This window comes from Lepisosteus oculatus, chromosome 8 (assembly GCF_040954835.1).
Source record: "Lepisosteus oculatus isolate fLepOcu1 chromosome 8, fLepOcu1.hap2, whole genome shotgun sequence".
Classification (NCBI taxonomy): Eukaryota; Metazoa; Chordata; class Actinopteri; order Semionotiformes; family Lepisosteidae; genus Lepisosteus; species Lepisosteus oculatus.
Window position 1 is genome coordinate 47,284,258 of NC_090703.1, and position 27,116 is coordinate 47,311,373.

General features: G+C 54.3%; 1 protein-coding gene and 2 long non-coding RNA genes across 5 annotated transcripts; 2 read left to right on the forward strand and 1 right to left on the reverse strand.

The window, feature by feature from the left end:
- The first annotated feature begins 129 nt into the window (after nucleotides 1–129).
- Nucleotides 130–9,484, forward strand: LOC102688581 (protein sprouty homolog 3). 3 transcript variants are annotated; one of them, XM_069193625.1, is made up of 2 exons: nucleotides 130–1,108; nucleotides 6,097–9,484. In XM_069193625.1, exon 2 carries the CDS (start codon nucleotides 6,168–6,170, stop codon nucleotides 6,999–7,001), a length of 834 nt encoding a protein of 277 aa, XP_069049726.1. In that variant the 5' UTR covers nucleotides 130–1,108; nucleotides 6,097–6,167; the 3' UTR covers nucleotides 7,002–9,484. The 3 variants fall into 3 exon arrangements, with proteins under 3 accessions (XP_069049726.1, XP_069049728.1, XP_069049727.1); XM_069193627.1 differs by lacking the exon at nucleotides 130–1,108 and adding an exon at nucleotides 2,302–2,846; XM_069193626.1 differs by lacking the exon at nucleotides 130–1,108 and adding an exon at nucleotides 4,787–5,242.
- LOC138241060 (uncharacterized) lies at nucleotides 9,366–16,083 on the reverse strand. The gene is made up of 2 exons (XR_011190269.1): nucleotides 10,991–16,083; nucleotides 9,366–9,599 (listed from the first exon to the last, which is right to left on the reverse strand). It is a non-coding gene; the product is annotated as an uncharacterized lncRNA (long non-coding RNA).
- Nucleotides 16,084–17,234: 1,151 nt separating this feature from the next.
- On the forward strand, nucleotides 17,235–21,940 carry LOC107077931 (uncharacterized). Its single transcript, XR_001478908.2, has 2 exons — nucleotides 17,235–17,324; nucleotides 21,697–21,940. It is a non-coding gene; the product is annotated as an uncharacterized lncRNA (long non-coding RNA).
- The last annotated feature ends 5,176 nt before the right edge of the window (nucleotides 21,941–27,116 follow it).

The window sequence follows — 27,116 nt, forward strand, 5'->3', positions numbered from 1 at the left end:
CTCTCTCTCTTTCTCTCCATGTTTATTTCCTTCTCCCCTTACTGCTTATTCGGCCTGTGTCATTCATGTTTTCTCTCTGCCTCTTCCTCCCCTCACATTTAATGCCCTCTCTCTCTCTCTCTTTCCCACAGTGTCCCCCCCAGTACCCTCTCTCCTCCTCAGTGCCCTCTCTCAATGCCTTCTCTCTCTCAGTGCCCTCTCTCTCTCTCTCTTTCTCTTTCCCTCTCTCTCTCTGCAGGCTCTGCTCTGGGGCCGGATGAAGCACAGCCTGTGGAAGTGCAAATGGGCTATTCGGTTTCGGCTTGATGACGCCACTTAGCCATTAACTATCTCCAGCAAATTTATAACCCCAAACCACCCCCCTCCCTCCACCCTCTTCCACACCATTCACTTCCACACATCCCTCCCGATCACTCTCTCTCTCTCTCACACACACACACACTCACACACAGAAACACATCCCACTCGCCCTCTCTCTCTCTCCACTGGATTTTAAACAGACCTCGGAGAATGAGGAGATAAACACATACCCAGGAAGCGCTGACCAGGGACAGGGAGAGACCATCCAGCACTCACACTCCCAGCCTTCACTGAGCGAGGAAACAACACAGGAGAAGCTCCAGTCCTACAGCAGTGGCCTTTGCCGATCTCTCCAGCTTATTCTCCACTTTATTGTGACTATTCCTGGGAGACAGAGCAGCAGCGATGCTACTTTTTTAAACAGGACTGTTTCCCGCAGGAGAGACTTTTCTTTTCTGGTTGCTGCTTTTGTTTTTGTTTTTTTGCTCTCGCCCTCATCCACGTTTAAAAATCAATCTGCGGATTTTGCAGGTTTGTCCCGCGTCCCTTCCCTGTGATCTGACGAACGCCGACCTCCCCGCCCGGACTGATCCCCCTCTCCCCCGCCCCGGTGCCCGGCGCTCCGGGGGGTTTTTGCGTGAGGAATGGGCTTTTGAATGCTGCCCCGGGGGCGAGAGAGAGGGCTGCTGCCAGGAGGTTGCCGAAGGGGCCGGGTGACTCAAGGTGAAACCAGAGGGACGTTTTCTCTCTCTCTCTCCGCACGCCGTCCAGGCTTCTGTGAAGCACATGGAGCTCCTGAGATACAGAGGTAAGCAGGACCTCGGAAAATCCGAGCCGGCCGCGGGCGGTCGTGCCCTGCCTCTCGACCGGGCGTTCGGCTGGCGACCTGGTAAACATGCCCGGCTTGCCTCTCCCAGCAGGGCTTTTCCCACGGTGTTCCTGTCGCTTCCGGGCATGTTACTGGGCTCTTATCGGGGTGTCCTTAGGGGAGGGCTTGGCCCGCGGAAGAGGGGGCGCAGTGGGTGGGAGGAGGGGGAGGCTGGGGTTCAGGGAAACCGAGAAACATGGATGGCACATAGACCTACCCCCTCAACCCCAGCGAAGAGGGGTACCAAACTGCCCGGCTGGAGCGAGATCTCGGAACAGTGCAAAGACGATGCTTGTCGGGAATCCTGCGTCCAGGCGGTCATGCTGAAGCTCTGACTCCCCCCCACTCCAAAAAATATCAGGAAGCACTGCCGTGCTGTAAGAGTTTAAAAGCAAGGAGTATTAATAATCCCTCTAATTGTCACTGCTAGATCCGTGCTAAACTGAAACTTCATTGTTGGGAACTGTGTGCATTAGGACCTGCCCAGCGCCTCGGGGCTGCCACCCAGGGAAACTCAGCTAACTTCAGAGGCATGCTCTTCCTCATCAGGGGCACGGCTTCCATCAGCTCTGTGTTCGAGGGTGACCGCAGGCCAGGGTGCTCCCTCTCCCCACCCCTGCTCTCCTTGTGCCCTCCTTTTCTCCCATCCCTCTCCCCCGATTCCCTGCCTGTCCTCTCCCTCCGTCTCGTTTTTCCCGTCCGATTTCGCTGCCCGGCGCCTCTCTCTCCTAGGAGTCTCTCCTGATCCACCGCTGTCGGCTCTCTCTCTCTCTCTCTCTCCCTCCCTTCTCAGCTCCGGTTCTCTCCCTCTCTGTCCCGGACTCTTTCTCCCTTGCTTGCAGTATCTATTTCAGTCCATCCTGAGGGTCGGATTCTGCACATCCGGAATCTCATACAATTTCTTGTCATTCAATCCCCCCATGTTCCCAGCAGTGCCGGGGAGGGCAGTGCTGGGTCCCGCTGCCTGTCAGGTTAGCGTCCTGGGCGAGGAGACTGCCTGCCTGGGGTATTCTGACTGCCCTGCTTGCCCTTCTGCCCCTGGTCCCCCCCCCCTCTGTCCCCCTGAGAGCCCTGCCTGTTCCCCACACTCCGTGCCCCACATGCCTCCTTGCCCACATTTCCTAGATCCCCTGACGATCGTAATTCCAGGGAATTTTTGACCGTTCCTCCAGCTCAAGGGCCACTCTCTGACCTAGGAATTGTGCAGCTAGGAGGTCTCTGTCCCAATCAGGACCGAGCAGGGACTAACAGTGGGAAAGACAGGGCAGGGTTCAGGGACAGGCTGTGGACGGGCACTGCGTCGGCCCAGACCAGGGTGCAAGGGAGTCGGGTGATGAGATGCCTCGCCCCCCTCCCCTTTGCCAGCTCACAGTGCCCGCCGGTCTGCTGAGGGAAGAGCCAGATTCCCGCGCGGAGCCGCAGGGCTACGGACTGGCAGCAGCAGCTTGGGGGCGGGCTGGCACAGCGCCCACCGACTTGACGGCTCAGGAGGTGCCATCGCCGGGGCACTTGAAATGAAACCACTGGAGGGGACCAGCCAGCGGCAGACGGTGGCTCTCCTACTTGGGAAGGCTCCTGCTCGGTCTGGGCTTCGGGGCTGGCAGGGCTGAACCCGGGTCTGGTCCAAGAGCCCGCCGTCCGCCCGGCTCTGCCCAACGGAACGTCTCACCGACCCTCAGTAAGACCGGAGTGGCGTCGCTCTCTTCTTGAGTGTTTTATTTCTTTGGACCGATGTGGCGTTCTAAGGTCCCGTTTGTCCAATTCCCCCCCCCGGGCAGGGCTGCGTTCCCACGGTTAGGAATAACCCGGGCCGCCTGTTCTGCTCCTGGAAGGGATGGAGTTTCTGTGCCAGGGGTGTCTGTTGGGGGGCAGCGCCACCACCAGCAGCTCCGGGTGGGGGCCTACCGTCTTCCCTCGGGATTTCGCTCTTGGCTTGCCTGTTCCAAAGCTGTTGCGAAAACGTTGGGATCTTAATTCATTAGCGGAAGTTCAAGTTCCTTTCCCGGAAAGTAGTTTGGGGGTGTTGCAAAGCGAACCCTCCTGGCCTCTGATTTCTACCGATTTATCTGGCTGACTGGTGAAACGGTAACGAGTGGGCAGGCAGTGTAAACTGCAGGGCGAAGGCGGCGGCGGCGGCGGAAGTGGAGAACGGCACGGGCAGTGCGATGGGGTAGACGCGACGCGCGCGGTGCGTGGCGCTCCCCACGCGTGGACCGGGGGCGCCCCTCGAACGCCCGCGGGCAAGAGTCGCGGCGCTGCCGAGTCTCGCCCGCCCGCAGCCCCGGTAGGGACAGCCCCTCGTACCGCAGAGTCCCTGCAAGGCGAAGCGGGCAGGTTTGGGAGGACCAGCGTGCCGGGCAGACGGAGGAAATCGAACCCGAGCCCAGCCGGGGGAACGCGTTCTCCGGGCGGAGGGTTCTGGGAAGGAAACAGATTTGTGAAGCCGGAGAGCGGACTATAAACACGCACAGCGCGGTGGGGGGACTCTCAGAAACAGAAAAGGGCCTTTCCTCAAGCACAGACGCCCGGGCGTTCATTTCGGCTCCCGGGTGCTCCTCCCGATTTGACTGGCAGCGCCGGCTGCCCTCTGCCGGAGTGCATAGCGAGCGTGCGCCGATGTCGGGGAGTCTGGCCCCGATCAGAGTGCATTTATTGATCCTCTCCCCCCCCCCGCCCCGGCTGGAGCAGTGGACGCGCTCCAGAGCCGCTGTGCAGCGGGACTGGCCGTCGAGCGCGGCCACTTTTCAGCTCACTTTACAGCCTTGCTGCTGCGCTAATGGAGGGCGAAAGGGAGCCGCTTTCACTAGAGGGGTGTGCCAGCTCTGGGTGATGCGACGGTGCTTCCCAGAGACCACAGCCCCAGCCGATAATCCGTTACTGTCTCCTGTAATCAAAGCGGCTGCTGTACTCCGCCTGCGTCCGTCTGCCGGCTCGGGTTGTGCCGCTGAGCCCCTTCGCCATGCCTGAAATGACGGTAATTAATCAGCCTTCAGACAACTGGGTGCCTCCACCTTTTAGCGACTGTCCCGGCGCAGTCTGACTTCGCGCAGGGCAGGAACCCGACAACCACACGACGTGTTCCTGTCAAGGATTTGCTGAGTCACGTTATGATCTGCCACTGGGGTTTTTTTTTCCCCCTCCTCCTCTGCCCGTCTTTACTGCCTTATCAGTTCAAATCTTCACCGAATTCTTCAACCACATTAAGCACATAAGACCAGTAACTGCTTCCGTAGGGCAGCTTTCAGGTTTTACAGCACACGACGATCTCCTCGTTTCCCGCGGTGGGAGGGAAGACCTTATTTCAGATCGGTGAACTCGCTCGGCGGTAGATTGTCAGAAGCCGGGAGCGACCTAGCCATCCCGACCTTGATCTGCAGCCGTGCCTCTGCGTGGACTTCCGTTTCCCCTGAAGCCGGGTCCAGCGCTGCCCTGTCTGATCTCCCGGACTTGGGCATGGCGGTGCGCGGCTGGGGGGCGACCCTTCTCCGCAGACGGCGCGGCTGCACAGTGTCCCTGACGCTTCGCCTGCGCTCCCGGTATCGTCCTGTGCCTGGAATTTATCCCACGGACACTTCAGTTTCAGAAAACAACCCCCCTGGTGCTGAGCAGCCTCTCTGCATGCTGGATAAAGTACAGTCTCTGTGCTTCAGCCATGCGATTACAAGACTCCCCCCTCACAGGAACAGTAATGAATGAGAATCCCTGAGCTTGAAATACTCAGACCCGACTCTGCTGAATGAAGCACTTTTTTCCCCAGAACATTTCTTGATAGCAATGATGGCCACCCCAGCTACATTTCGCACTAGGGCTGTTTCCCTTGCTTGTCCCAAAGCCAAAGCAACGAGCCTCCATCACTGCTGGGGTTTTTCCTCGTGTGGAGTAATACTTGTTATTAACTAAGGACATGTTCGGAGGGGATGAGCTTGTACAGAGCAGCTCATGCGAACTGGGTCCCCTTATTGCTCAGAGCAGATTCAAAAGGAGACTGGATTCTGCCAGGAGGCCACATTGCTGTAGTTCATGAGGGAAAACAGCATCCAAGAGCTGAGGGCCCTGTGATGCCTGGAATGCTGGGTGAGACAGGTTTGGCTTGACGAGCCTGGTTAATGGGCAGCCTCCTGGCCTCAGGGCGTGCAGGCTCGAACCCCCGTTCACACAGGGTGGCCCCAGGGGCAGCAGCAAGGTGGAGACGGGGTGGAGGAGAGAAGAGAGAGGTGTTTGAGCTCAGGTTATGCAGCTGGTTTCGGCATGGTGGCGCTTAGGAACAGCTGAGGGAGATTGACTCGTCGTCATTGTGTAGGGTGTTGTGTACGGGGTTGTTGTGTACAGATGTGTATCGTGTTGTGTCCAGGGGTGTGTAGCGTTGTGTACAGGGGTGTAGAGGGAAGTGTACAGGGGTGTGTAGCGTTGTGTACAGGGGTGTGTAGCGTTGTGTACAGGGGTGTAGAGGGAAGTGTACAGGGGTGTATAGTGTTGTGTACAGGGGTGTGTAGCGTTGTGTACAGGGGTGTGTAGCGTTGTGTACAGGGGTGTAGAGGGAAGTGTACAGGGGTGTATAGTGTTGTGTACAGGGGTGTGTAGCGTTGTGTACAGGGGTGTAGGGCGTTGTGTACAGGGGTGTAGAGGGAAGTGTACAGGGGTGTATAGTGTTGTGTACAGGGGTGTGTAGCGTTGTGTACAGGGGTGTAGGGCGATGTGTGCAGGGGTGTATAGCGTTGTGTACAGGGGTGTGTAGCGTTGTGTACAGGGGTGTAGGGCGATGTGTGCAGGTGTATTATGCATAGTTGTTGTGTACAGGTATTATGTGCAGAGGGGTATGCTAAAACATAAGGAAATAGTGACACAGTGACAGGGACAGCCCAACAGAGGAGATGCAGAGCGTCAGCTGGCTCAGGAGGGGTGGTGACGGCCTGTGTTTGTGTCGGCAGGTTCCTCCGATGTGCCATGATAGCCACGTGCCCCGCGCCCCCCTGAGAAGCCCCCCCCCCACCCGCACAGGATGGAGCCCGACGGGCTGGACCTGCAGCCGGCGCCGGTCCTGTCCATCGACCAGATCCGCGCCATCCGGGCCAGCAACGACTACGTGGAGCGGCCCGCGGCCCCGGAGCCCGCCCCCGCCCACAAGCCCGAGCAGGAGCGCCCCGCCCCCGGCGGCCCCCTGCCCCGCAGCCAGAGCCACAGCCAGCACCCGCACCTGGCGCACCTGAGCCGCTCCAGCACCCTGAGCTCCGTGTCCCGCGGCAGCGCAGCGTCCGACCAGCGGCTGCTCGCCGGCCTCACGCCCTCCCACTCCGGCCCCCTGGCGGTGCGCGCCCAGCCCAAGGGGGAGCTCAAGCCGGACGGCCCAGGGAAGGGGCCGGCGGAGGGCGCCGGGCCGGGCCGCCACCTCTTCATCTGCGAGCTGTGCGGGAGGTGTAAGTGCGAGGAGTGCGGCGCCCCCCGGGGGCTGCCCTCCTGCTGGGCGTGCGGCCAGCGCTGCGTCTGCTCGCCGGAGAGCGTGGTGGAGCACGCCACCTGCCTGTGCTGCGTCAAGGGCCTCTTCTACCACTGCTCGGCCGACGACGAGGACAACTGCGCGGACCGGCCCTGCTCCTGCCAGCAGGCCCACGCCTGCGCCCGCTGGGGGGCCATGGGCCTGCTGTCCCTCTGCCTGCCCTGCCTCTGCTGCTACCCGCCGGCCAGGGCCTGCCTCGCGCTCTGCCAGCGGGGCTACGACCACGCCAAGAGGCCCGGCTGCCGCTGCGGCAACACCAACACCGTGTGCCGCAAGATCTCCTCCTCCTCCTCCTCCAACCCCGCCCCCTTCCCCAAAGCCACGGACAAGCCCGTATGACGAGCGGCGGCGCCGCGGCAACGCCACGCCTCCGCCCCCCCGCCTCTTAGCGAGGGCCCCCCCCCGACCGCAAGCTTACAGAACCAGCCTCCGCAAACTGGACCCCCCCATACACGTGCATCTGCAGAAACACCCAGCTACCACGTCTGTAAGCTTGTTTCGGCTCAAGGGTTTATTTATTCACATATTTATGAAATTATTTATTGTCTGTTTTTTTTTTTCCAACCGGGAGAATTATAGTGCTTCACGTTACACCACCCCCGGAGGTTGAGGAAACTTTAATTAGACGCCCCCCCCCCACACGAAGCCCCCGCAACAGGCAGGGATGTTCGTTTCTGCTCACGCGCTGGAAAGGCGTGCTGGCTCGGCGTGGGGGGCGTGGGGGGGCAGTAATCTGGGAGGAGAAGGAAAATTCCCATGGATTGCCTGCTGGAATCCGGAAGCTGGGACAAAAGCAATCAGGAATCCCGGGACCGTCCGCAGCCACCTTCCATGGGACGCTAGGAGCAGGACTACCGGAGAGCTTGACGAGAGACGCAGTCCCCTGGTTCGACGGTGACCCCCCTGTCCAGGAGCCCCCAGGCCTGCGCCCCTGGTGGGGGTTTCCCTGATTTTCAGAAGCGCTTTCTCGGAGAGCAGGCGTCCCGGGTCTGTGCCTGCCAGCCACATGCCGGGCTCCTGCTGCTGCTGCTGCGTCCTCGCCGGTCCCTTTCACGAGTCGGGGCTCCTGCCACCCCCAGGAAACCGTGGCGATGCAGCGGTGGGGGGTGTGGATCTTTCGGGGCTTCGGGGTCTCTGCTGCAAACCGCAGCCCCGAGAACAGTGCCAAAGATTGGCGGCTCCTGGCTGCGCCCTTTTCCAATCGGCAGGAGCTGGCGTGCAGAGCTGGGCCCAATCGGGAAACGGATCGCAAAGGACATTCTCCTCGGGCAGGATATTCCCTCCAGCAGACTGCCGGGCCAGGGAGACCGTGCTGTAGCCCCAGTTCTCCTCAGGGGGGGGGGGCGCCGTTGTGAATGGCCCCCCTAGCGGCGCGGCAGCGAGCCTGAAACGAGAGATGGGACTCAGGCCAATCCGATCTGCTAGAGAGAAACCAGGCTAGTCTGCACAGATCCCTGGAGAGAGGATTGGCCAGGAGCACGCAGTAGGGCTGGAGATTGAAAAGTGACACGCAGTGTGTACTATATATGTACATATATATATATATCTGCAGATTAATCTTATTTGTTAGAATTACTTTGATATATTTTTGTATGTAAATATTATTATAGTTGTTATTATTATAATTCTTCTTCTTCTTATTGATATGAACTTGAGTCTGTCAGAAGCCTGGTCATCCCTTTGCTTTGAAATAGTTTTGTATTGTGGGGGAGACGTCTCTCTGTGAAAGGACTTCTGGAACTGGAGCGTCACACGAAGTCACCGAAGGAGCGCTGAGCCGATGGCGTCCAGTGATGACCGAGGAGTTTGGCGCCTTCGCGTATTTTTAGAAAATGCTGAGCTGCTTTTATCCATTTCAGGTCTGGCGGGATGCGGGCTGCCCTCTCATCCGCCAACAGCAGGTGCTGGGTGTTTCAGGCTTGTTACTGTGTTGAGTAAACGTGCGCTGTCTTTACGTGTTCAGTTAAAAGAAAACACTTTGCTTCTCCGCTACATCAGCACAACCGGAACAGGAGCCCAGTCTGAAATGGATGAAACTGGTCCAGGGCATTTCACTGCATCTGTTGCTACTACTGCTCATTTGGATGAAGGCCTTTGTTGAAAGCAACATAGGGGAAAATAATTTAAAAAAAAACTTAAAAAACATTTCCTAGTAAGGCTGCCACACTGGTCACATGTGATCTAGGACTCCCTAGGGCAAGAGGCCACAGAGCTCAGACAACTCTTGCGGTGACTACTGTGGATGTCGCTGGCCTGTACAGCCCTTTCAATAAAAAGTTAATTGTACACCTTTTGTGCAGGGCCTTTCACAGATCTCCTGTTGTTGCCCTGGTCAAAAACACTTCCCCTCCACAATGCAACAAGAAAGCTCCTGTCCTCCAGCCAGCATTCCTGAACAGGCCTGTGTGATCGGAGGGCCTAGTCAGTGGATACTGCCGCACCGATGAGGACACGTGCGTTATACAGTATCAGTACATGCATTTAAAGGAATGTGTTCATGGTGCAGTGTGCAGGCTGTAGGTTAACCACTACCAATTCCCCAGGTGTTAGTCAGTATTGCTTTGGTACAATTGGCATCTTGTATGTTGTAAAAATAAAAAGTATATAAATATATATAAATATATAAATATGAATTTTACACTTATTTTTGTTCCTTTGCCAATGTTGTCGACGAGTCACAGATATTTATTTAAGCCGTTGATATGAAAGTAAAATATTTATTTAAAGATGAAAGAAAAGCCCCTTGTCCTGTTTTTTTGCCTTTGGTTTGGTTTCTGCGAAAATGATCTGGCAGTGGGAGCGATCTCCGCTGCAGGTTGTTAATAAAAGTCCTTTCCAAACGGTGCTCTCTGTCTGTCTTCTCCTTCGCTGGGGCTGCTGTGTGAATGTCTTCTCGATGCCTTGAGAAACGTTAAGTGTCCATTGACTGTGGGATGCCTTGCAGAAGAAAACACAGTGAAAACTGGTAAAGCAGTGTGAAATCATGTTGAAGCTACGGGGAGGTGAGGCAGAGGATGGTACAAACTATGAGTGTGTAGTAATGCATAATACAAGACTGGTGCTTTGTGTAGCATTATCAGTCCAGCTTGGAGCTCTGTGGCATGGACTGACTGCAGCATGTGTTCAGCAAATATGGTGTCAAGTGTGCTTAGTACAATAAGGAACTCTGGCATGGACTTATCATGGAACGTGCTCAGTACAGTACAGAGCTCTGCGGTGTGATCAGAGTGTATCCAGTGCAGGTGGGTGTACAGTGTGCTCAGTACAGTACAGAGCTCTGCGGTGTGATCAGAGTGTATCCAGGGCAGGTGGGTGTACAGTGTGCTCAGTACAGTACAGAGATCTGCGGTGTGATCAGAGTGTATCCAGGGCAGATGGGTGTACAGTGTGTTCAGTACAGTATGGAGGTCTTTGCATAGAGTACCATGCATGGTGTGCAAGATGCTGTGAGTGTCTGGTACAGGGTTAGGTGTGCAGTATGCTCAGAGCAGTTGGGATTGGGTGCAGAGTGCGCTCTGTAAAGAGTTTGACTTTGGGTCTGTGCTGTACACAGGGTGTGTCCTAGCTGGCAGCTGTGGGTCTAGAGCTCTGAGCTCAGCCTGCAGGCTCATTAATCTGCTCCCCTGCACGCCAACGCGGGCTGTTTGCTCCATAAATAAGTAATCAAGGCCGGGTCGCACTAATGGCTTGTGAGAGGCAGATGTGAGTAGCTGGAGGCACATGGGTTTACAGTGATCCACATTGTTCAGCAATCTCTCCCAGCCTGTTTCCAAGCAGCGCAGCAAGGGTGCATTAAGGGAAGGCTCTGAACACGTGACCTCCATTATTCCTCAGCTGCACCCTGTCTCAGAGGACTATCAGCAGCCATCCACAGAAAGAGCTCCTCTCCCAGGTAGACGCTGAAGGAAGTTCTCGTGGATTTCGGTGCTCTGAAATACTGTACGGTTATGTGCAACGAAGACGGCCAGTGCCCATCTCCAGAGTGCAGAGGTATTAATAATGCACAATCATATTTGCAGGAGTTCTTACATTAGCCCCTCTGTCCTGCAGCGTACCTGCCCCCCTCCCCACCACAGACAGATACCAGCATGCAGAAACCACAGAACTCCTAGACAAAGCAGCTGAGGTCATCCTGACCTGACCAGACCAGCCTGTATACAAATGGCCATGTTGCCGGCAACACTTCCCCCCTCCATAACAGTGGAGGAGAGGGTGCATGTGCTATTATCATTATTAATTGTGCTATTATTGTTATTCATTTAATGGTTATTATCTTATTATTAATAATTCATTTTCCTAACAATTTTATCTGAAAAGACTGACTGTACCTGCTTATGGAGTGCAATGGAGTCCACAGCTGGGATTGAAGGGTGTTGGCCCGGGTGTGTTTGGGTGGGCTTGGGCTGACAGTCCTCTGATGACATGAACAGGCGGGCTGGGCTCCCTTGTTGTGTCACTCCTCTGTGGATCAGGCGCTGTCAGGATCAGGGTGGAAGGTGGAGCAGTGAGCCCCGTCAATCAAACCCCAACCACCCTGGAATCCATTCCGGGCTGCGGGACACCGGCACCTGGGAGCGCTGGGCCAGAGGCCTGCAGCCTCAGCAGGGTTGGGCAGCAGCTGGGGGGGTCTGGTCTCGTAACTGCAAGGTTAGTCCCGTTAAGCAAACTACCAATTCGGACCGCTAACAAATCGCTCCGCAGGAAAAGGATCTCGAGGACCCCCGTGACCCCCAGGAGTCAGGGTCGTGCGGCTCGGCTGGGTGCCCTCGTTCTGTACATCAGTGCCAGAGGCGGGGCGGCATGCTCTGTCCAGGGCACGACAGACACGTAGCCCGAGGAAGAGAGAACTGCCCTCAGGGGAACAGCGAGGAGCTTGGCACTGTCTCACATTGTTTGTGCACGACTGGAAGTCCGAGAGGAGGTGTTGACGGCTCAAGGTAGCTGGAAGTGGGGGGCGCCAGGGCAGGCAGCTGGCGAGGCAGGCGAGAGCTCTCGGGCTCTAAGGTTTGCCTACGTGCACAAATGCAGCCATGTGGATGAAACACAGGAAATGCCAATGGAGCACACCTACGTCACTGTCCGTGGAGAACGGTTTTGAGAATGCACAGCTCCAGAAAGCGGAGGACACAATTCTTACAATTGTTAGCAGAATCGGCGTGGTGCACCATGGGAATGTGACAGGACTCACTGGGTGATGCCTTATTGGTGAGCTGTCCTTGTCCGGACTTGCCCAGCCTTCCCATCACTCCTCTCTGCTACAACACCCTGTTGCTCTCTCTCCTGCCCTGCTCCGCCACACTGCCCCCTCCGGCTGACCCAGTGCCATGCTCCTTTTTCCCTGGGCCTGATGACCGGGGTGGGAGAACAGTCTCAGGCCACAATCAGGAGGAAACACGAGGAGCCATGACTGGCGCTGCTATTAACAGAAACATACTTCAACTACTGGGACCCAATATTCCAGATTTGTCAATGACTTCAGAATCGCCAGTTGTTTATTTCTGTGGTGCCCCCTCCCAGTGTTCAGCTGCCCAGCTGTGTCTTTGCTTCCAGGCTCACGGTGACGATTCCTGTACCCGTCATGGGGAGGTAGAGTCACGCTCCCAGCCCAGCAGGGCTCTATAGGAGTCTCCCCGCACTGCCCGGAGGAGAGGGCTATGTCCTTCCATGACCGCGCCACAGGCCTGCAGTGAGGGCACAGGCTCAGAGGTTCGCTGGCCGCTGACGCAGACCTGGCTGGTTAAGTCCTTCCCCACCCCCCCCAGGTGTAGATTATGCTAATTATGCACCGCCACAAAGGGGAGCCCCAGCCACAGTGACGTGAGCCGGGTTCAAGTCTGTGACAGCTGGATCACAGAGCTCAGCCTGCCTCCAAAGCAAAGGAAATGTCCGGAAATGGTGCTGGATTTGTTTTAACACTCTGTTTCTTTTTAATGACAGTAGCCATTATCCACAAGATTGCCCAGCTCATACCACCACTGTACCGCTGGAATGTGCTGGAACTCTAAGTAACAGTAGGAGCCCTGGAATTTTATGTGATGCGCTCAGGGTTGCAGGACAGACGGGAGGTCTTCTACAATGAAGCACAGGTACATGTTATAGGACTGCTCTCGGCCCTTTCTCAATGCAAGGCTCCTGTGCGCTTTTATGCACTGAAGGGATAATATAGTTCTTTGTGGTTTACGCCAAGATGCCAGAAAACAAGAAATATTTATGTGATTTTTGCGGACCAGATCCCAGCTCTACATAACCATGAAAGGACTTCTTTCCTTCTCTCGTTTGCTTTCTCATTGCCTCATTGCAGATGTTCTCGGTTGTGGTGATCCACGCCGCCTCTGGGGTCCCCAAAAAATGTTCCTGCGCTCCAGGGAGCGCAGACGAGATTCTCTCGGAGATCTCCCCGAGAGAGCGCGCGCGCGCATGTTTCTCAGGGCCTGCGCGGGCCTGGTGTCGTTCGTGTCTGCACGGTGCCGCCCAGCCTGCCTCTGGCCTGGGAGAGCACAGGGGCTCTCCCAGGAGAGCCCCTCTGACTCCAGACTCTGCTGGAGGGAGAGTCTGCCTGTCCCCTCTAATCCCGGGTGGGTTGCAGAGGGGGCGGCAGGAAATGCTAGCACATTCCTTGCATGTCTCAAAACGTTACAAATTGCTGAGCGTGGTGAACGGACTGGACACAGAGGGTGACCTGGGGGTCGAGGTGCTGGTGGGGCTGCTGTAGGAGTTTTGTTGCTTGCTGTGTACTGTTGTGCACTGTTGCGTGCTGGAGCCCTGCAAACAGTGCAGTTAATCAAATACCGAAGTGGGAGCTTGAGTCTTTGCAGACCTTCCCCATGCAAACAACTCCAACGAGAGAGCTCCTGCCTGGGGCCGGAAAAAACGGGATTTTTTCCGAACACATGGGATGAGGTTGCAACACAGGCTGGAACAAGATAAATGGAATTGTGCATGGAAGTCTTGAGAATAGAAAAAGAGGACAGATTACTCAGCTGTGTGGGTCGGACATAATTCAAGCATGGATGTGTTTACTTGTTTACTTGTCTGCGCTGGGCCTGAAGCACAATGTGTGCGTTTGCATTTGCTGTGTGTGTGTGTGTTTTGTAATTTGCGCTGGGGTAGGAGCTGGGAGGTTTGCTTAAAACAAAAATGAAAGATTTTTCAAAAGGACAGAGTTCTGGCCTTTAAAAAAGAGAAAAAAAACATTAAATAATTCAGAAACCACTCTGTCAGCGCCTGCAGGATATTTTAACCCGATAGCCCCATTGTACGTGTCTCCACAAGCTGGGGTAAGTGTGTGTGTGTGTGTGGGGGTTCTGAGTGTGTTCCTGTCTGGTTGGGGGCAACAGCAACGGCTCTAGTCCAGTAGACCCACCTTGCTGCTGTTTCCCAGTCCTGGTGTTTCACTGTGCTGCTGAGCAGGTCACATGGTCACAAAGAGAATGCATTGCTGTGGGGGTCTTCCTGGCTGGGACACCATCAACCCCTGCCTGGAAGAATCTGTCTTTTAAAATAAAAAAAAGTGGATTCCTGTCCAGACGTTTAACTGGTACAGGATGGAGTGGACCACACAGGCATCTAGTGTCTCGTTTGAATATATAAACCAGTGGACACATGTGGATTGACGTCTTTACACAAAGGGTTGCAGGGGTATGGAACAAGCTACCCAGCCATGTTGTTGAAGCCGATACCCTCCTTTGGAATTCCTTAACTGATGCTTACAGATGTGCTCTCTCTCTCTCTCCTCTCTCCGCTCTGATTTCCTGCCTCCGGCCCCCATTCCTCACCCCTCCTCCTCCTCCCCTGGGCAGGAAAACGGCCACATTCCGCTGTCCAAGAAGAGAGAGGAACTCGGAAAGAACATGTTTGATGTCACCGGCAGTATATTTTCGGCCCGAGTAAACAAAGCCCGGGGTATATTTAGCGCGGGCAGGAAGCCGGAGGAAAGTGGCCGGAGGTGTGAGTGGGGACTCCTGACTTTCCCACAGTCCGACCGGAAATGCGGCCTGACAGCTGGGAGGGGGGTCAGTCTCAGGGGACGCAGAGGGTCCATGGAGGAAGAGCGCCACTGGAGTGGCCCTGCACTCACCCCCCGCCCACCCAGCCCTGAGAGAGAGAGCTGGCCCTGTCCCCACACCACCGTCCCCTGAGCTCCTGTCCTCACACTGCTGTCCTGAGAGCTGTCCCTGTCCCCACACCACCGTCCCCTGAGCTCCTGTCCTCACACTGCTGTCCTGAGAGCTGTCCCTGTCCCCACACCACCGTCCCCTGAGCTCCTGTCCTCACACTGCTGTCCTGAGAGCTGTCCCTGTCCCCACACCGCTGTCCCGAGAGCTGGCCCTGTCCCCGCACTGCTGTCCTGAGAGCTGTCCCTGTCCCCACACCCCTGTCCCGAGAGCTGGCCCTGTCCCCACACCACCGTCCCCTGAGCTCCTGTCCCCACACCACTGTCCTGAGAGCTGGCCCTGTCCTCACACTGCTGTCCTGAGAGCTGGCCCTGTCCCTGCACTGCTGTCCTGAGAGCTGGCCCTGTCCTCACACTGCTGTCCTGAGAGCTGGCCCTGTCCCTGCACTGCTGTCCTGAGAGCTGGCCCTGTCCTCACACTGCTGTCCTGAGAGCTGGCCCTGTCCTCACACTGCTGTCCTGAGAGCTGGCCCTGTCCCTGCACTGCTGTCCCGAGAGCTGGCCCTGTCCCCACACAACTGTCCCGAGAGCTGGCCCTGTCCCCACACCCCTGTCCCGAGAGCTGGCCCTGTCCCCACACTGCTGTCCCGAGAGCTCCTGTCCCCACACTGCTGTCCCAAGAGCTGGCCCTGTCCTCACATCGCTGTCCTGAGAGCTGGCCCTATCCCTACACCACCGTCCCCTGAGCTCCTGTCCCTGCACTGCTGTCCCTGTCCTTGTACCGCTGTCCCAAGAGCTCCTGTCCCCACACCGCTGTCCCAAGAGCTGTCCCTGTCCCCACACCGCTGTCCCGAGAGCTGTCCCTGTCCCCGGTCTGGTCTGGCAGGTGAACGCCTGAGCACCTTTACAAACCCACCTTCAGTCGTAGAGCGGGCATTGGAGTTAGGCTCTAAATGAGAATGGTTTCTCATGCATTGCTCTCACGTCCTCAGTAGCACAGGGACAATAACGCCACACGGGTCACTGATCCACAGTCTTGATCCCTGTAGCAGAGACTCCACAACACAGAAAGCACCAGCCACAGACAGGGTTTCCGTCATCTCTCTTACAACAGGGCAAACTTTTTTCTGAATGAAACTGTTTGATTTAGGTACTTTCCGCTTTTTGCTTTTACAACGAAAACGCTAAAATTCAACATTCGTACAGCTCTTCATCCACTGGCAGCTAATGTTTGCAGTTCACCGCCTTGTCGTTTTTAATCTTGCGAACAGACCAGACCTAAACCATAGACAGACGGATAGACACGACTTGTAGTCTCCCGGTCGGAGAACAGTCGAAAACGCCTTCAGTTCTTTAAAGCAGCCTCTGGCGCCACCGTGTGGAAGAGGGGAGAGTTACAGCCGCGCGGAGTAGCCAGGAGACGCTCGCTCCACCGACGAAATGGATCGCGACAGCGTCCTCGCACCCTGATCCCCTTCCTTTCTGATTAAAACAAAAAAATGGTGTGACACGATTGTTGCTCTATGCCCAGACCACTTAATTTCACCTACTCATTCTACTAAGAAATATGGTGAAATTCATATGCTGATGTTTGTTTTATACGTACTTTAAATACGTATAAATACGTATGTCTGGGTATACCACTTCATCCTCTTCATCATTATCAAGAAAACCCGGCCCAGACGGGCATAATTATGGATAGCCGGCAGGTATCTTACAGAACTGTGTCATTTTGGGATATTGTTTTTTTTACTCTAGATTATTTTTTAGAGTGGTCTCAGAGATACTCTTATCTCCCGGACTGTCGGTCTTTTGTGTGTTTTTTTATTGACGTGACTGAAGCTTTTAACTGCGAGCCCAGCAGTTTTGGGAGGTAACAAAGGTATTTATTCCCTTTCACGTCGTTTCAAACATTACACAGTTAGTGTGTGTCGTTATGTTTCGCCCTCTCGTCGCGACCGAGAACCGCTGGGCGTCCTGCGTCTCTTTATTAATTCATGTTTTGTGTTGCAAACTTCTCGAAGCGACGGCCTTTCAGAATAACGCACCCGCGTACAGCATCGCAGGTTGTGTGTTTTTAACAGAAACACTCCTTGTGGTCTCAGACGGTAATTCTGTGGGATTTTCGGAGTCACTCCGGGAGACGCCAATTAAAAGAAACTCGGTTGTTGGTTGGAAAGGGGTTAATTAAGCAACTTCCCTTGAACAATTTGCGTTTGAGTCAGGCGGCGTTCATTAATTTCTGCTCTTGGCCTTGGCACTCAGTGTGAAGCCAACAGTGCGGAGAGGAAATGGAGTAAGTGCTCAGATGCAACTTTGCTGCCCATTCACCGACTAGGGCATAAATAATGCAGCACAGGCTGTACGACAGCTTTGTGCCGAGTGTAGCGATGGGTACTTGCGTTACCGCGCGTCGCCGGCAGAGGGCGGTGGCGCTGCGCTCGCAGGCTGGCCCGGAGCAGGGTGACCGAGGTGCAGTGTTGTCATACGAGATCTTCCCGGCGTGGAAGTGTTTTGCGTCGTGGTCGGTAGGACTGCAGAGACGTAAGGTAATTATACTGAGAGAGGTTTAAAATATTAAAATGTAGGTCTTTTTCAGAGGTCGAAGTTAGCATGGCCGTGCTGATGAGTCCCGAGAAGAGGAAAACTGCCGTCTGTATCCGCTAACGTGAGAGTTGATACAGTGTAGACTAAGCCGCATTATAAGTCTTTAAACGCGGGTTTTCCAGCCCTGGTCCTGGGGAGCCGAAGTCCAGAGAGTCTTAAAGGACTCCTTTTCTATTTTACCAACTGGAAACACGTTGAAGTTAGAGTAAAATCCTGGGTTCGGCTTAAGATGGGAGGCATTCGTATAAAGGAGCTTCCAGACCTGGCCAGGCTATCCAGCTTTATTCGGGATAAACCCGATTCAAAAACAACGGCCGCAGCGCGTGGGTGCGTTCTCTCCTCGAGCCCCCCCGCCCCCGCAACACCTCCGCCTGGGTCAAAGGTCAGCCAAAGCCTCTCCCATCCTGAGCATTATACCACAGTGAAAATACGACTGAACATGAACTGCAAAATACTGCTTAGCAAAATATGTCAGCTCAAACCAAACATGTCTCGCATTACTGACCGGTGGCGAGTCGCATCGTCAAACGGATTTACAGACGAATTGATCCAGCTCTTGGGGATGTGGTTTATTGTTCACCCCGTAAAACATGGGGCTCCTCCATGACGTAAGCTGCAAACCCCTAAACAGGACTGTTCTTCTTTCTGTCGTGAAGTGGACAGAAAATATGCATATGGTACAAATACGGACTATATATGTGCGCATTTTCTCTCTATACAGTATATGTATATAAGACTGAGTATCTGGTGATCAGTTGGAGATATTTTCTCTGGTGAATGCCGGTAAACTGTAAAAGGACGTGAGAAATCATTGTTCAAATCTTGCCCATGAAAGGCATAAGCTGATTATGATGTGAGAATCTGGTCAGGGCATACTTGGACACTATGAGGACCGGTCTTAAATTGTGAGGCTCGCAGTTCCCCTCTTTTCCTGCCCCGGCCCGAGGCTGGAGGAGACCCAGGCCCTGCTCCTGCTCCCTGGACTGGGGAAAGAGTGACCTGCGGGGACAGGGGGTCCCCAGGACAGCTGCTGAGTGCCCAGGAGGGACCCTGTGTCCGGATGCTGGTGTCCAGGTGAGAGGAGTGGTCACTGAGCAGGACAGGGGTAATGTCTGGGTGTAGGGGGGCGTAGGTCAGTGCCCAGCGCTGTGGTGGAGGTACAGTAAGGCTGCTTGCTTTGAAATAAAAGGGGAGTGGGGGCTTTCAATTTATTACAGCTGACTCCATTGTTTGAGTTGAGTTGTGCTTCAAGTATCTGTTAAGCTGGATGCTGTACCTACACTATACTGCAGGAGCAGAGCGACACCCAACTGTTAAAAATGTAACAGAGTGAGAAAAACTGAAGTACAAAGCCTTCTTCACGTATTCACACTAACAACGTGTATTTCTAAAGGAACAAGCAGAGTTTAGCTGTGGAATGGCACGTACATACGGTACACACATGGGCAGCATCTGATTTCTGTGCGTGTTTATTTAGCTGATGCTTCTATCAAAGACGGCTCACGTCCGAGCCAGTTGTCAAATTGTGAATATTTCAGTGTAAGACGGGGGGGGGCTGGCTTAACACAGACTTCTCACTCCTCAGGTTTCTGTACAGACCAGAGAGTGCCGAGTGAGATCGGGGCGTTGCAGTGTGTTGAACTGGGACAACGGGCTCTTCTCCATCCCTGCAGCAGGGCAGAAGCGCTGACGTGCTCTTCTTCTTCCTAATACTGCTTCCTTTGTCTGGCGGTCTTATCAAGAGCGAGTTACTGTAGTTTTGCGCCCGTTTATACGGCTGGGTATCGTACTCGAGCAGCTCGATCAGCTCCTGGCTCCTTGCTCAAGCCCCCGACAGCAGTGCCTCCCCTGGGATTCGAACCCGCAGCCTCCCAGTTACGAGCGTGGAACCCTGACCGCTGCAGGCGCCCGAGGGGCTGAGGAGCAGGAGCCCAGGGGCCTGACAGACCTGCAGGTCGAGAAGGGGTGAGCTTCTTGAAGACGGAGATGAGAAGACGAGGAAGCAGAGTTGAGGGTTCGGAGGAAGGTGGCTGGAGGAGGGTTGAGGACCCAGGCCGGAGGGGGGAGCCGGGCTGTAGCCAGGACCCTCACACAGAGGGGGGGGGGGTTAGGCTCTCTACTAACAGGGCAGAAACAGGGGTCCGCCTGGGGAGTAGGAGTGTACCCCACCTTCCCCACCCGCCACAACCAGCCTGCTTGTAAAACCTGGATCTTCAGTGACTCCGCCAGCTGGGTGTACTGGGGCAGAGTCCCACTGGCTCCACCATGACCCTTCCCCATCCCTGCCTCTCAGTGATCCGACCCCCCCCAGCCCTCGAACCCGTGCCCTCCCGCCCGCGCCGACCGCTGTGCACTGCGCGCAGACTGCAGTGAGCAGATCGTCATTTTTAATCTGCCGTAAGAACAGAGCTGGGCACGGCTGGCATTCCCGCCCCGCCACGCCCCTCCGTCGCTGTTCCCCAGTGCCATCTGTAGGGTGGAGCGGTGGCTCTGTGGCTCAGGATCTGCGCCTGTGGCTGGAAGGTTGCCGGTTCAAATCCCGCGGCCGGCAGAGGAATCCTACTCCGTTGGGCCCCTGAGCAAGGCCCTTCACCCCAACTGCTCCAGGGGCGCCGTACAATAGCTGACCCTGTGCTCTGACCCCAAGCTTCTCTCCCTGTCTGTGTGTCTCATGGAGAGCAAGCTGGGGTCTGCGAAAAGATCATTCCTCATGCAAGAAATTGTAAAGGGTTAAGAAAGCGATGTTGTTATTGTTATTATTATTATTCCACACCGAGCTGGCGCGTGCTCAACACCCGGGACGACCCTTTCCCCACGGTCTCCCTCCAGACATCCGGCCCGCTCCAGGGTTATCCCTTTCATTCTGGAGCTTTTTCTGCCTCTGCGTGGTGCAGCACACCTCGACGTCCCTGCCATCCGCTGAGCGGGGTGGGGGGTGTGGGGGGGGGGCGATCCGTTTTCACCCTCGTTTTGAGGTGAGTGTGCACAGTGGAGGCCGACAGCCCCCCCTCCCCTCGGCAGATCCCAGCCAGAGCGCCTTTCACTGCCTCCGCAGAATAGACGTTATTAATTTTAGAAGGGGGTTTTCAATTATTAAGCCGCGTAATAACGATAAATAATCTTTTCAGTTTGAGTTGCGCTTAATTAGTTATCTGTAATTAGCATCATTTAAATACCCAGCTGAGCAGGCTTTGTCAGTTCTTCTCGGGATGAGTTGTACTTCAGGACTCATTTGGAGATTTAATCCATTGTCTCTCGGCTGCCCCAGTTATTCTGCATGGCGTTAGGCTGTTGTGAAAGAGTGTGAACAGGGGATTAAGGATCGAACTTGGTCAGTCAGGCAGGACAGCGTACCTGTGTGGAGCTGATGCTCTCTCAGACAGGCCAGGCTTCGCTTAGGTCACAGTACTGCCTCCCTGAGGGTGTGATGGCTGCCACCGACTGTCGCTTCACAGCTCTTTAGTTCTGGGAGCGATCCAAGCCTGTGGAGCCTTCTGTGTGGAGTCTGCATGTTCTCCCCCATGTCCACATGGGGTCTCTCTGTGGCCTGTTCTTCGGTTTCCTCCCACCTCCCCGAGAGTAATGCCGTCCGCCGCAAGTTGTTTTCGAAATCGCGGTGCAGAAGCAGCAGAACGGCCAGGCGTGTGACGTCGTCTGGAGATGTCAAATGTCTGAGATCGCCAGCTCCTGTTCGTGGCTGCTGTGCGGGGTCGTGCCGGAGCTGCGCAGGCTGCTGTGCGATGGGAATCTTTGGGTTTTCCTCGGGGGGCCCTGGAATACCGCAGAGACCACCTCCAGGGCCTCTACCAGGAGGATGTGAGAACATCGCTGCTCCCTGGGGTGCAGAGCTCTGCAGTGCACAGGCCAGGTCCAGCCGGGTTAGAGACGCCCCTCAGACCTCTGTGTGGGTCAGCTTGCGAATGGGCTCTGGGGGTGCAGTTTTCGGCGTCTGTCCCCGAGAACGAGAGAAGAGGCCAGAGCCAGACAAGCAGGAAAAGGGGGTTTAATAAAGGAGCGTCTGGACAGTAATATCAGAAGGATTTATTTATTTTTTGAGGTGGGGCACAGTGGGAGGAGGAAAGCTGTTGTTTCTGTATTTTGTTTTGCATTTTTTGAAAGGAGCGGCCGTGCAGGAAAGGAGGAGGATGAGGAGGAGGAGGAGGAGTCGAGGGAAAAATATATTTAGAAAACACAAGAAGTCCGAGTTAAAAAGAGTTTTCTTTTTATTATTAATCCTCAAAATGAATTAGATTTTTTGGGGGGAGAAATCGTTGATTTTTTCCTTCTTTTTTTCCCCTTTTTTTCTCTCATCAGATGCAGAGATGATTGAAGTCCCAGCTGAGCTCATTATCCCAATCCCCCCGACGCTCAGTGAGGGCTTAAGGTCTTAAAGTAACGATTCAAACATGATTTGTATTAAAGGCAACGATCTCCCGAGCTGGAAAATCAAATTACTGAAATCCGAGGGAAAAAAGGAAGATATATCACAAAAATATAATTGTTTCTGACTTTCTAAATCATAGCAAAGATAAAGGACTTGGAACAGCAGCAGCAAAAACTTTTCTGGTTCTCTCATTCTTCTATCAGTGCGACTCTTCCCACGGCCTGTATCACTGAGCTGCAGCAGGCAGTCCGCAGACACACGGGGAGCGGCACAGTCCCGGGTTCGAGCCCAGTCTGTCGTGCTGACATTAAATCCACAGGCCCATCTCTTCATTCACTGTTTCTATTACAACAGATGTTTGCTTGATGCAAAACAGCTTTAAGATCTTAGTGCTGGAACATGCTGCTAATCAGGTTTGTTCACATGAAGCACTGTTGGTGCTTAAAATATCTTGTTCTCACGCCGGTGGAATCGGCGAGGAACCTAGTCATTTTCAGCCAAATGGCACAAGGTGTTAGCAAAGAAAGCAAGGAGAAATTTGAGACTGTGTGTTTCCCAGCCCATGAGGAAAAATGCAAAGCTTAACATGTTTAAATATGGAAGACTGCCGTTGCACGCGCCGCTCACAGAAATCAGAAGGCAAGCCGAAGGTGGAATACCAGGGTGGCTTTGCGAGCTTCCTGCATTTCCTGCAAGTTTGAGCTCAGGACGGGTATGGATGACGTCGTCGTTATGATGTCATCGTGTCGGCGGGGGATGTGATGTCACATAGGTGTGGGGGAGACGCAGTGCAGTTGCCTGTAGTGCAGAGAGACAGATGGGGGAGGGACGGGGAGCGTCTTTGCTAAACCAAGCAGATGGATGGATGGTTGCAAAACAAAAACCCCAAAGCAACATGCAACTGCTGCAGGAGCTCTCGACCGGCCCTAGCGGGCTTCCTTTCAGTCATTTATAGCTCTTGTCGAAGAGGGGCGCTGTTGTGGATGGGTGCCCTGTTTTTGCCTCCGAGGTCCAGCCTTTGAGCATCTCGGCGGGCATCAAGGCTGATAGAGGTGAGGAGGTCTGTCCCGCACGGCTCTTCTCCCACTCTCTTCCGTTTTTTTTCCCCCCTCCCCTTTGTTTTAATGGATAAAGAGCTTTGAAGAAGAGTATTGATCGCTGTTGAAAGAAGCAAACCTTCCCTGCGCGCGCCGCATTGTGAGTGCGGTCCGGCCCGATCAATAGCGCTGTTCGGAGCCGGTGCAGGTAGAGAGAGAGAGGGAGAGAGATGGGAAAGGAGTGGGAGTAGGGAGGAATCCCCTGGTGGCAGAGCTATGAGTGAAAACAGACTCCGTGGTGAAGATGAGAAAACAAAGGTGAGGGTTCGGAGGAAGACGTGTGAGGGGTGGGGGGGGTTTGAGGGAGCAGGGCTGTAGCCAGGATACTCACAGAGGGGGGGTTAGGTTCTCTATTAACAGGGCAGAAACCGGGGTCCGCCTGGGGAGTAGGAGTGTACCCCACCTTCCCCACCCGTCACAACCAGCCTGCTTGTAAAACCTGGATCTTCAGTGACTCCGCCAGCTGGGTGTACTGGGGCAGAGTCCCACTGGCTCCACCATGACCCTTCCCCATCCCTGCCTCTCAGTGATCCGACCCCCCCAGCCCTCGAACCCGTGCCCTCCTGCCCGCGCCGACCGCTGTGCACTGCGCGCAGACTGCAGTGAGCAGCAGTGGAGCCTAGGATCCCTGACAAGGTGGGGAGGGAAAGGCGTGGTTAATTATTCTTCAGCTTTAAGAGAGCATAAAATAAGGTCCGCAGGGCCACCAGCTTGCAGCTCTCCCTTGTCACCCTATGGAATGGCTCTTTTTCAATCAGAGAAATGGTTTACAGACAATCTAAAGCAACACCGAACCAAACACAGACCAGTTGTTCTTGTTGCTTATGTACTTAGTGTTAAGGAAAAAATAATTGAAACTAAATCACTTTAATATCACTTTATTGGCCATATACAATTTCTTGTATTAGGAATTTGTCTTTTTCACATACCCAAGCTTGCTCTCCAAGAGACACACAGACAGGGAGAGAAGCTTGGGGTCAGAGCGCAGGGTCTGCCATCTATACGGCGCCCCTGGAGCAGTTGGGGTTAAGGGCCTCGCTCAGGGCCAACGGAGTAGGATTCCTCTGCCGGCCGCGGGATACAAACCGCAAACTTCAAGCCACAGGAGCAGATCCTTAGCCACAGAGCCACCGTAAGAAAATGTAAGAGTTGCTTAACTAACTTTTTAGAATCCTTTGAACAAGCAACAGCAGTGATGGATACTCACAGAGATGATGTGGAGTATTTATATTTTTAAAGGGCTCTAAAAAAGATCAATTCTTGAATTGCTGGCAGTAGTTCAAGGTCATGTCTATCTGAGGATTGAAAACTGGTCAATGAAACACAGAGGGATGATAATAAATAAAGGATGAGTGTGCAACCTGGGGTGACCTGGTTAGTGGAGTACCACAGGGCTGTGTATTAGGGCCAATGCTCTTCCAATCAATTATTTAACATTTATGTTAGAACATTAGTCTGAGTTTGAAGATAATCTCAAACACCCTAGAAGCTCAGAAGATTTAGACAGATTTCAAGTTCTGGGTAGACCCCTGGTGATGCAGGCCTGCCTCATGGAAGGGAGTATTAATAATAATACATTTCTTTCTGGACACTCCACTCAAAGCACTTTACAGGTAATGGGGACTCCCCTCCACCACCACCACTGTGCAGCCCCACCTGGCTGATGGGTGGATGGATGATGATGTTTTTTTGTTTTGCGTTCTCTCTCCTAAATGCTAATAGATCAGACCGACGTTAAGCCGAATGAGCATCTGTGGGCTGCAGACCCTTTCCTGTCATTCAGAAAAACAGGAAGATGGCAACAGGACTCGGATAATGAGTGCACACACTCTCTCCGAGAGGGCCCGGATGGGGCCGGATCTCTGCACGGAGGCCAGGGTGGGGGTGCCAGCCTGCCGCTGAGAGGGGATAAGCAGGCGCTGGGATTTGGGTGGATTACAACTTTATCCAGAGCTAATGAGGGGAGGCCAGCACCTAAAGCCCTCCGGATCAATAGACAGAGGCTAATAAGGCCGGGAGTTTATAGGCTTAGTTAGGGATCAGAGTAGAGAAAGCAGGCCCTTTCAAGAAGACAGGCCCAAGCTGGGCGACATTATTAGGGATGAGAGGAGGAGATGGGCGCTCTGGGACTGGGGATGCAGGCTTCAGTCTGGATTGCACAAACAGCAGGGAAGGAGGGAGGTAGGGCGACAGTGTGGGGGGCGAGGGAGTTCCATTCGGCAAGCCTGCTCAGATTCCCGGGAATCTCTTCTGTCGCCTTCTGTGCTTGGTATGTTAATCCCAGATACATTTAACATTAAATACCCATTTACACCTGAGGACAGAGTGCCCCTGCAGCCTGTAATTACAGACCAATTAAGACGCGGCTTTTTTTGGACGCCTTTAAACAGCACAGTAACCGGGTTTGCACAAATAAAACTGCAAGACCCTCGGAAAACCACTGCAAACACCGAGGGGGGAAAAAAGGAATGTTTTTTTTTTTAAGGATCTTATTTAATGGTAAAGCAGCCGAGAAGCAGAATGAGCAGTGCCCTGTTTCGGGACCGAATTGCTCTTGATGCTGCAGGGGGAGGGGGTGAATCTTCAGATGGGCCTGTGTAGGTGAAAAGGATTTGGCCCCTTCAGGGTTATTTGTGCTTATCTCTGGGCTGATACCCTCTGTCAAGTAATTAATCCTGAAACCCTTCCAGAGGCTCTTCTCTAAGACTGGGCAAATACTATTTTAATATGACAAACAGCCCCTTCTTAAAGAGCCTTGGAAAAAAAAAACGGAAAGACAGAGGAGCTTGGGGTTAAATTCTTTCAGATCATGTACAGATAATAGGACTCATTAATATTCATTGTTTCAGGTACAGCGGAGGTTAAATTTTCCTTACTTCTCAAATCTCATTACTAATGCATGATGCCAATAAGAATATTCAAAGTGCCTGGGTGACTAAAGGTTGATGAGATCCATACCTTTCCACTGACATTTAAACACATTACCATTTCAACACCTTCCTCTCAATCGGAGAAAGAATAAATGGAGAGTTAATCACGGCCCTCAGCTGTTCAAAGTTTCAACCTGATTTTATATTTGTACATGTGGATGATAAGGTACAGTGTGTCGTAGCTGGGGACTGTCCTATTGGTGTTGCAGCTCTTTGGTCCCTGGCTTTTAAAAGCATCTTCTCTTTCGCTTCCATTATGTGTTGGAGAAATTGGGCGTGGGCTCTTGGTGGGGTGTGAATTGGGAATCTGGGAACTGCTGCTGGGGGTTCTGGGGATGCTTCCCCGATCCCCAGGTCGAAGAGTTCTCCGGCGATCTGCCCCTGTGGATCTTTGAGGCTCTGGAGAGGGGCGAGGCCGCTGGGCCCCGGTCCTGTGCCTGCATCCCCCCCGGACAGGAGCAAGTTCAGGAGGCTCGTTTCTCGCTGAGGAGCCCAGGCTCTCCTCTGGCAGGCCGGAGACAGGGGCCTAGGCAGGGAGCGGGAAAGCCTGGACACACCTCGGGGCGGAGCAGGGAAGTGCCGTCTCCGATCCCGGAGCAAGAACAAAGGCGCCAATACGTTCATGGCAGTGGTTTGGCGGCAGGCAGCGACACCAGAAGGAGAGTTTCCAACTCGTACGTTTTCTTTTTAAATCAGCAGATGTTCAGAAGGGGTCAGAATTGAACACCCCTGTTGCCCCCCTCCAGCTCGGACCTCTTGCCTTGAATTGAAGCTTTGGAAGCGCGTTCAGCTCATTTGAATCCTTCAGGACGTGGGGCGCGCGTGCTGAGCCTCTGGTGGGAGGCAGGACCCCTGACCAGACAAACACACCCTGCTGGCCCGAGCCCAGGGCAAACGCAGTGGTGGCCATCTTGCTCCTCTCAATCTCTCACCTCCTCTTCCTCCTCTGGAGAGCTGGATTGCTTTCTTTTTTGTCCCGCTTCTCTGAGCCGCGGAACGCCGCCTCCGTCCTGCAGCCGAGCTCTGGGAAGAGGCAGGGGTGGGGTCTCTCCCCCCCGGCCCCCCCCCCCGGCCTCGCGGCCGATCCTGGTTAGTTAGCTGCTGTCCGTCACCGGGAAGTTCTGAGTTTCCGATGGGACCCGGGAGGTAGGGGGGGGGTGGGGAGGAGGGGGGGCTGTCCAGAATACCACCACAAACTCCACTCCAGCCCCTCCAGTGACTTGTCACTTAAACGAAAGACGCAGACTGACAGGCGAAAGTCTTTAAAATAACCACCAGCAGATTAAAATTTCATCAAGCTGACTTTCTAAACGATAAACTCCT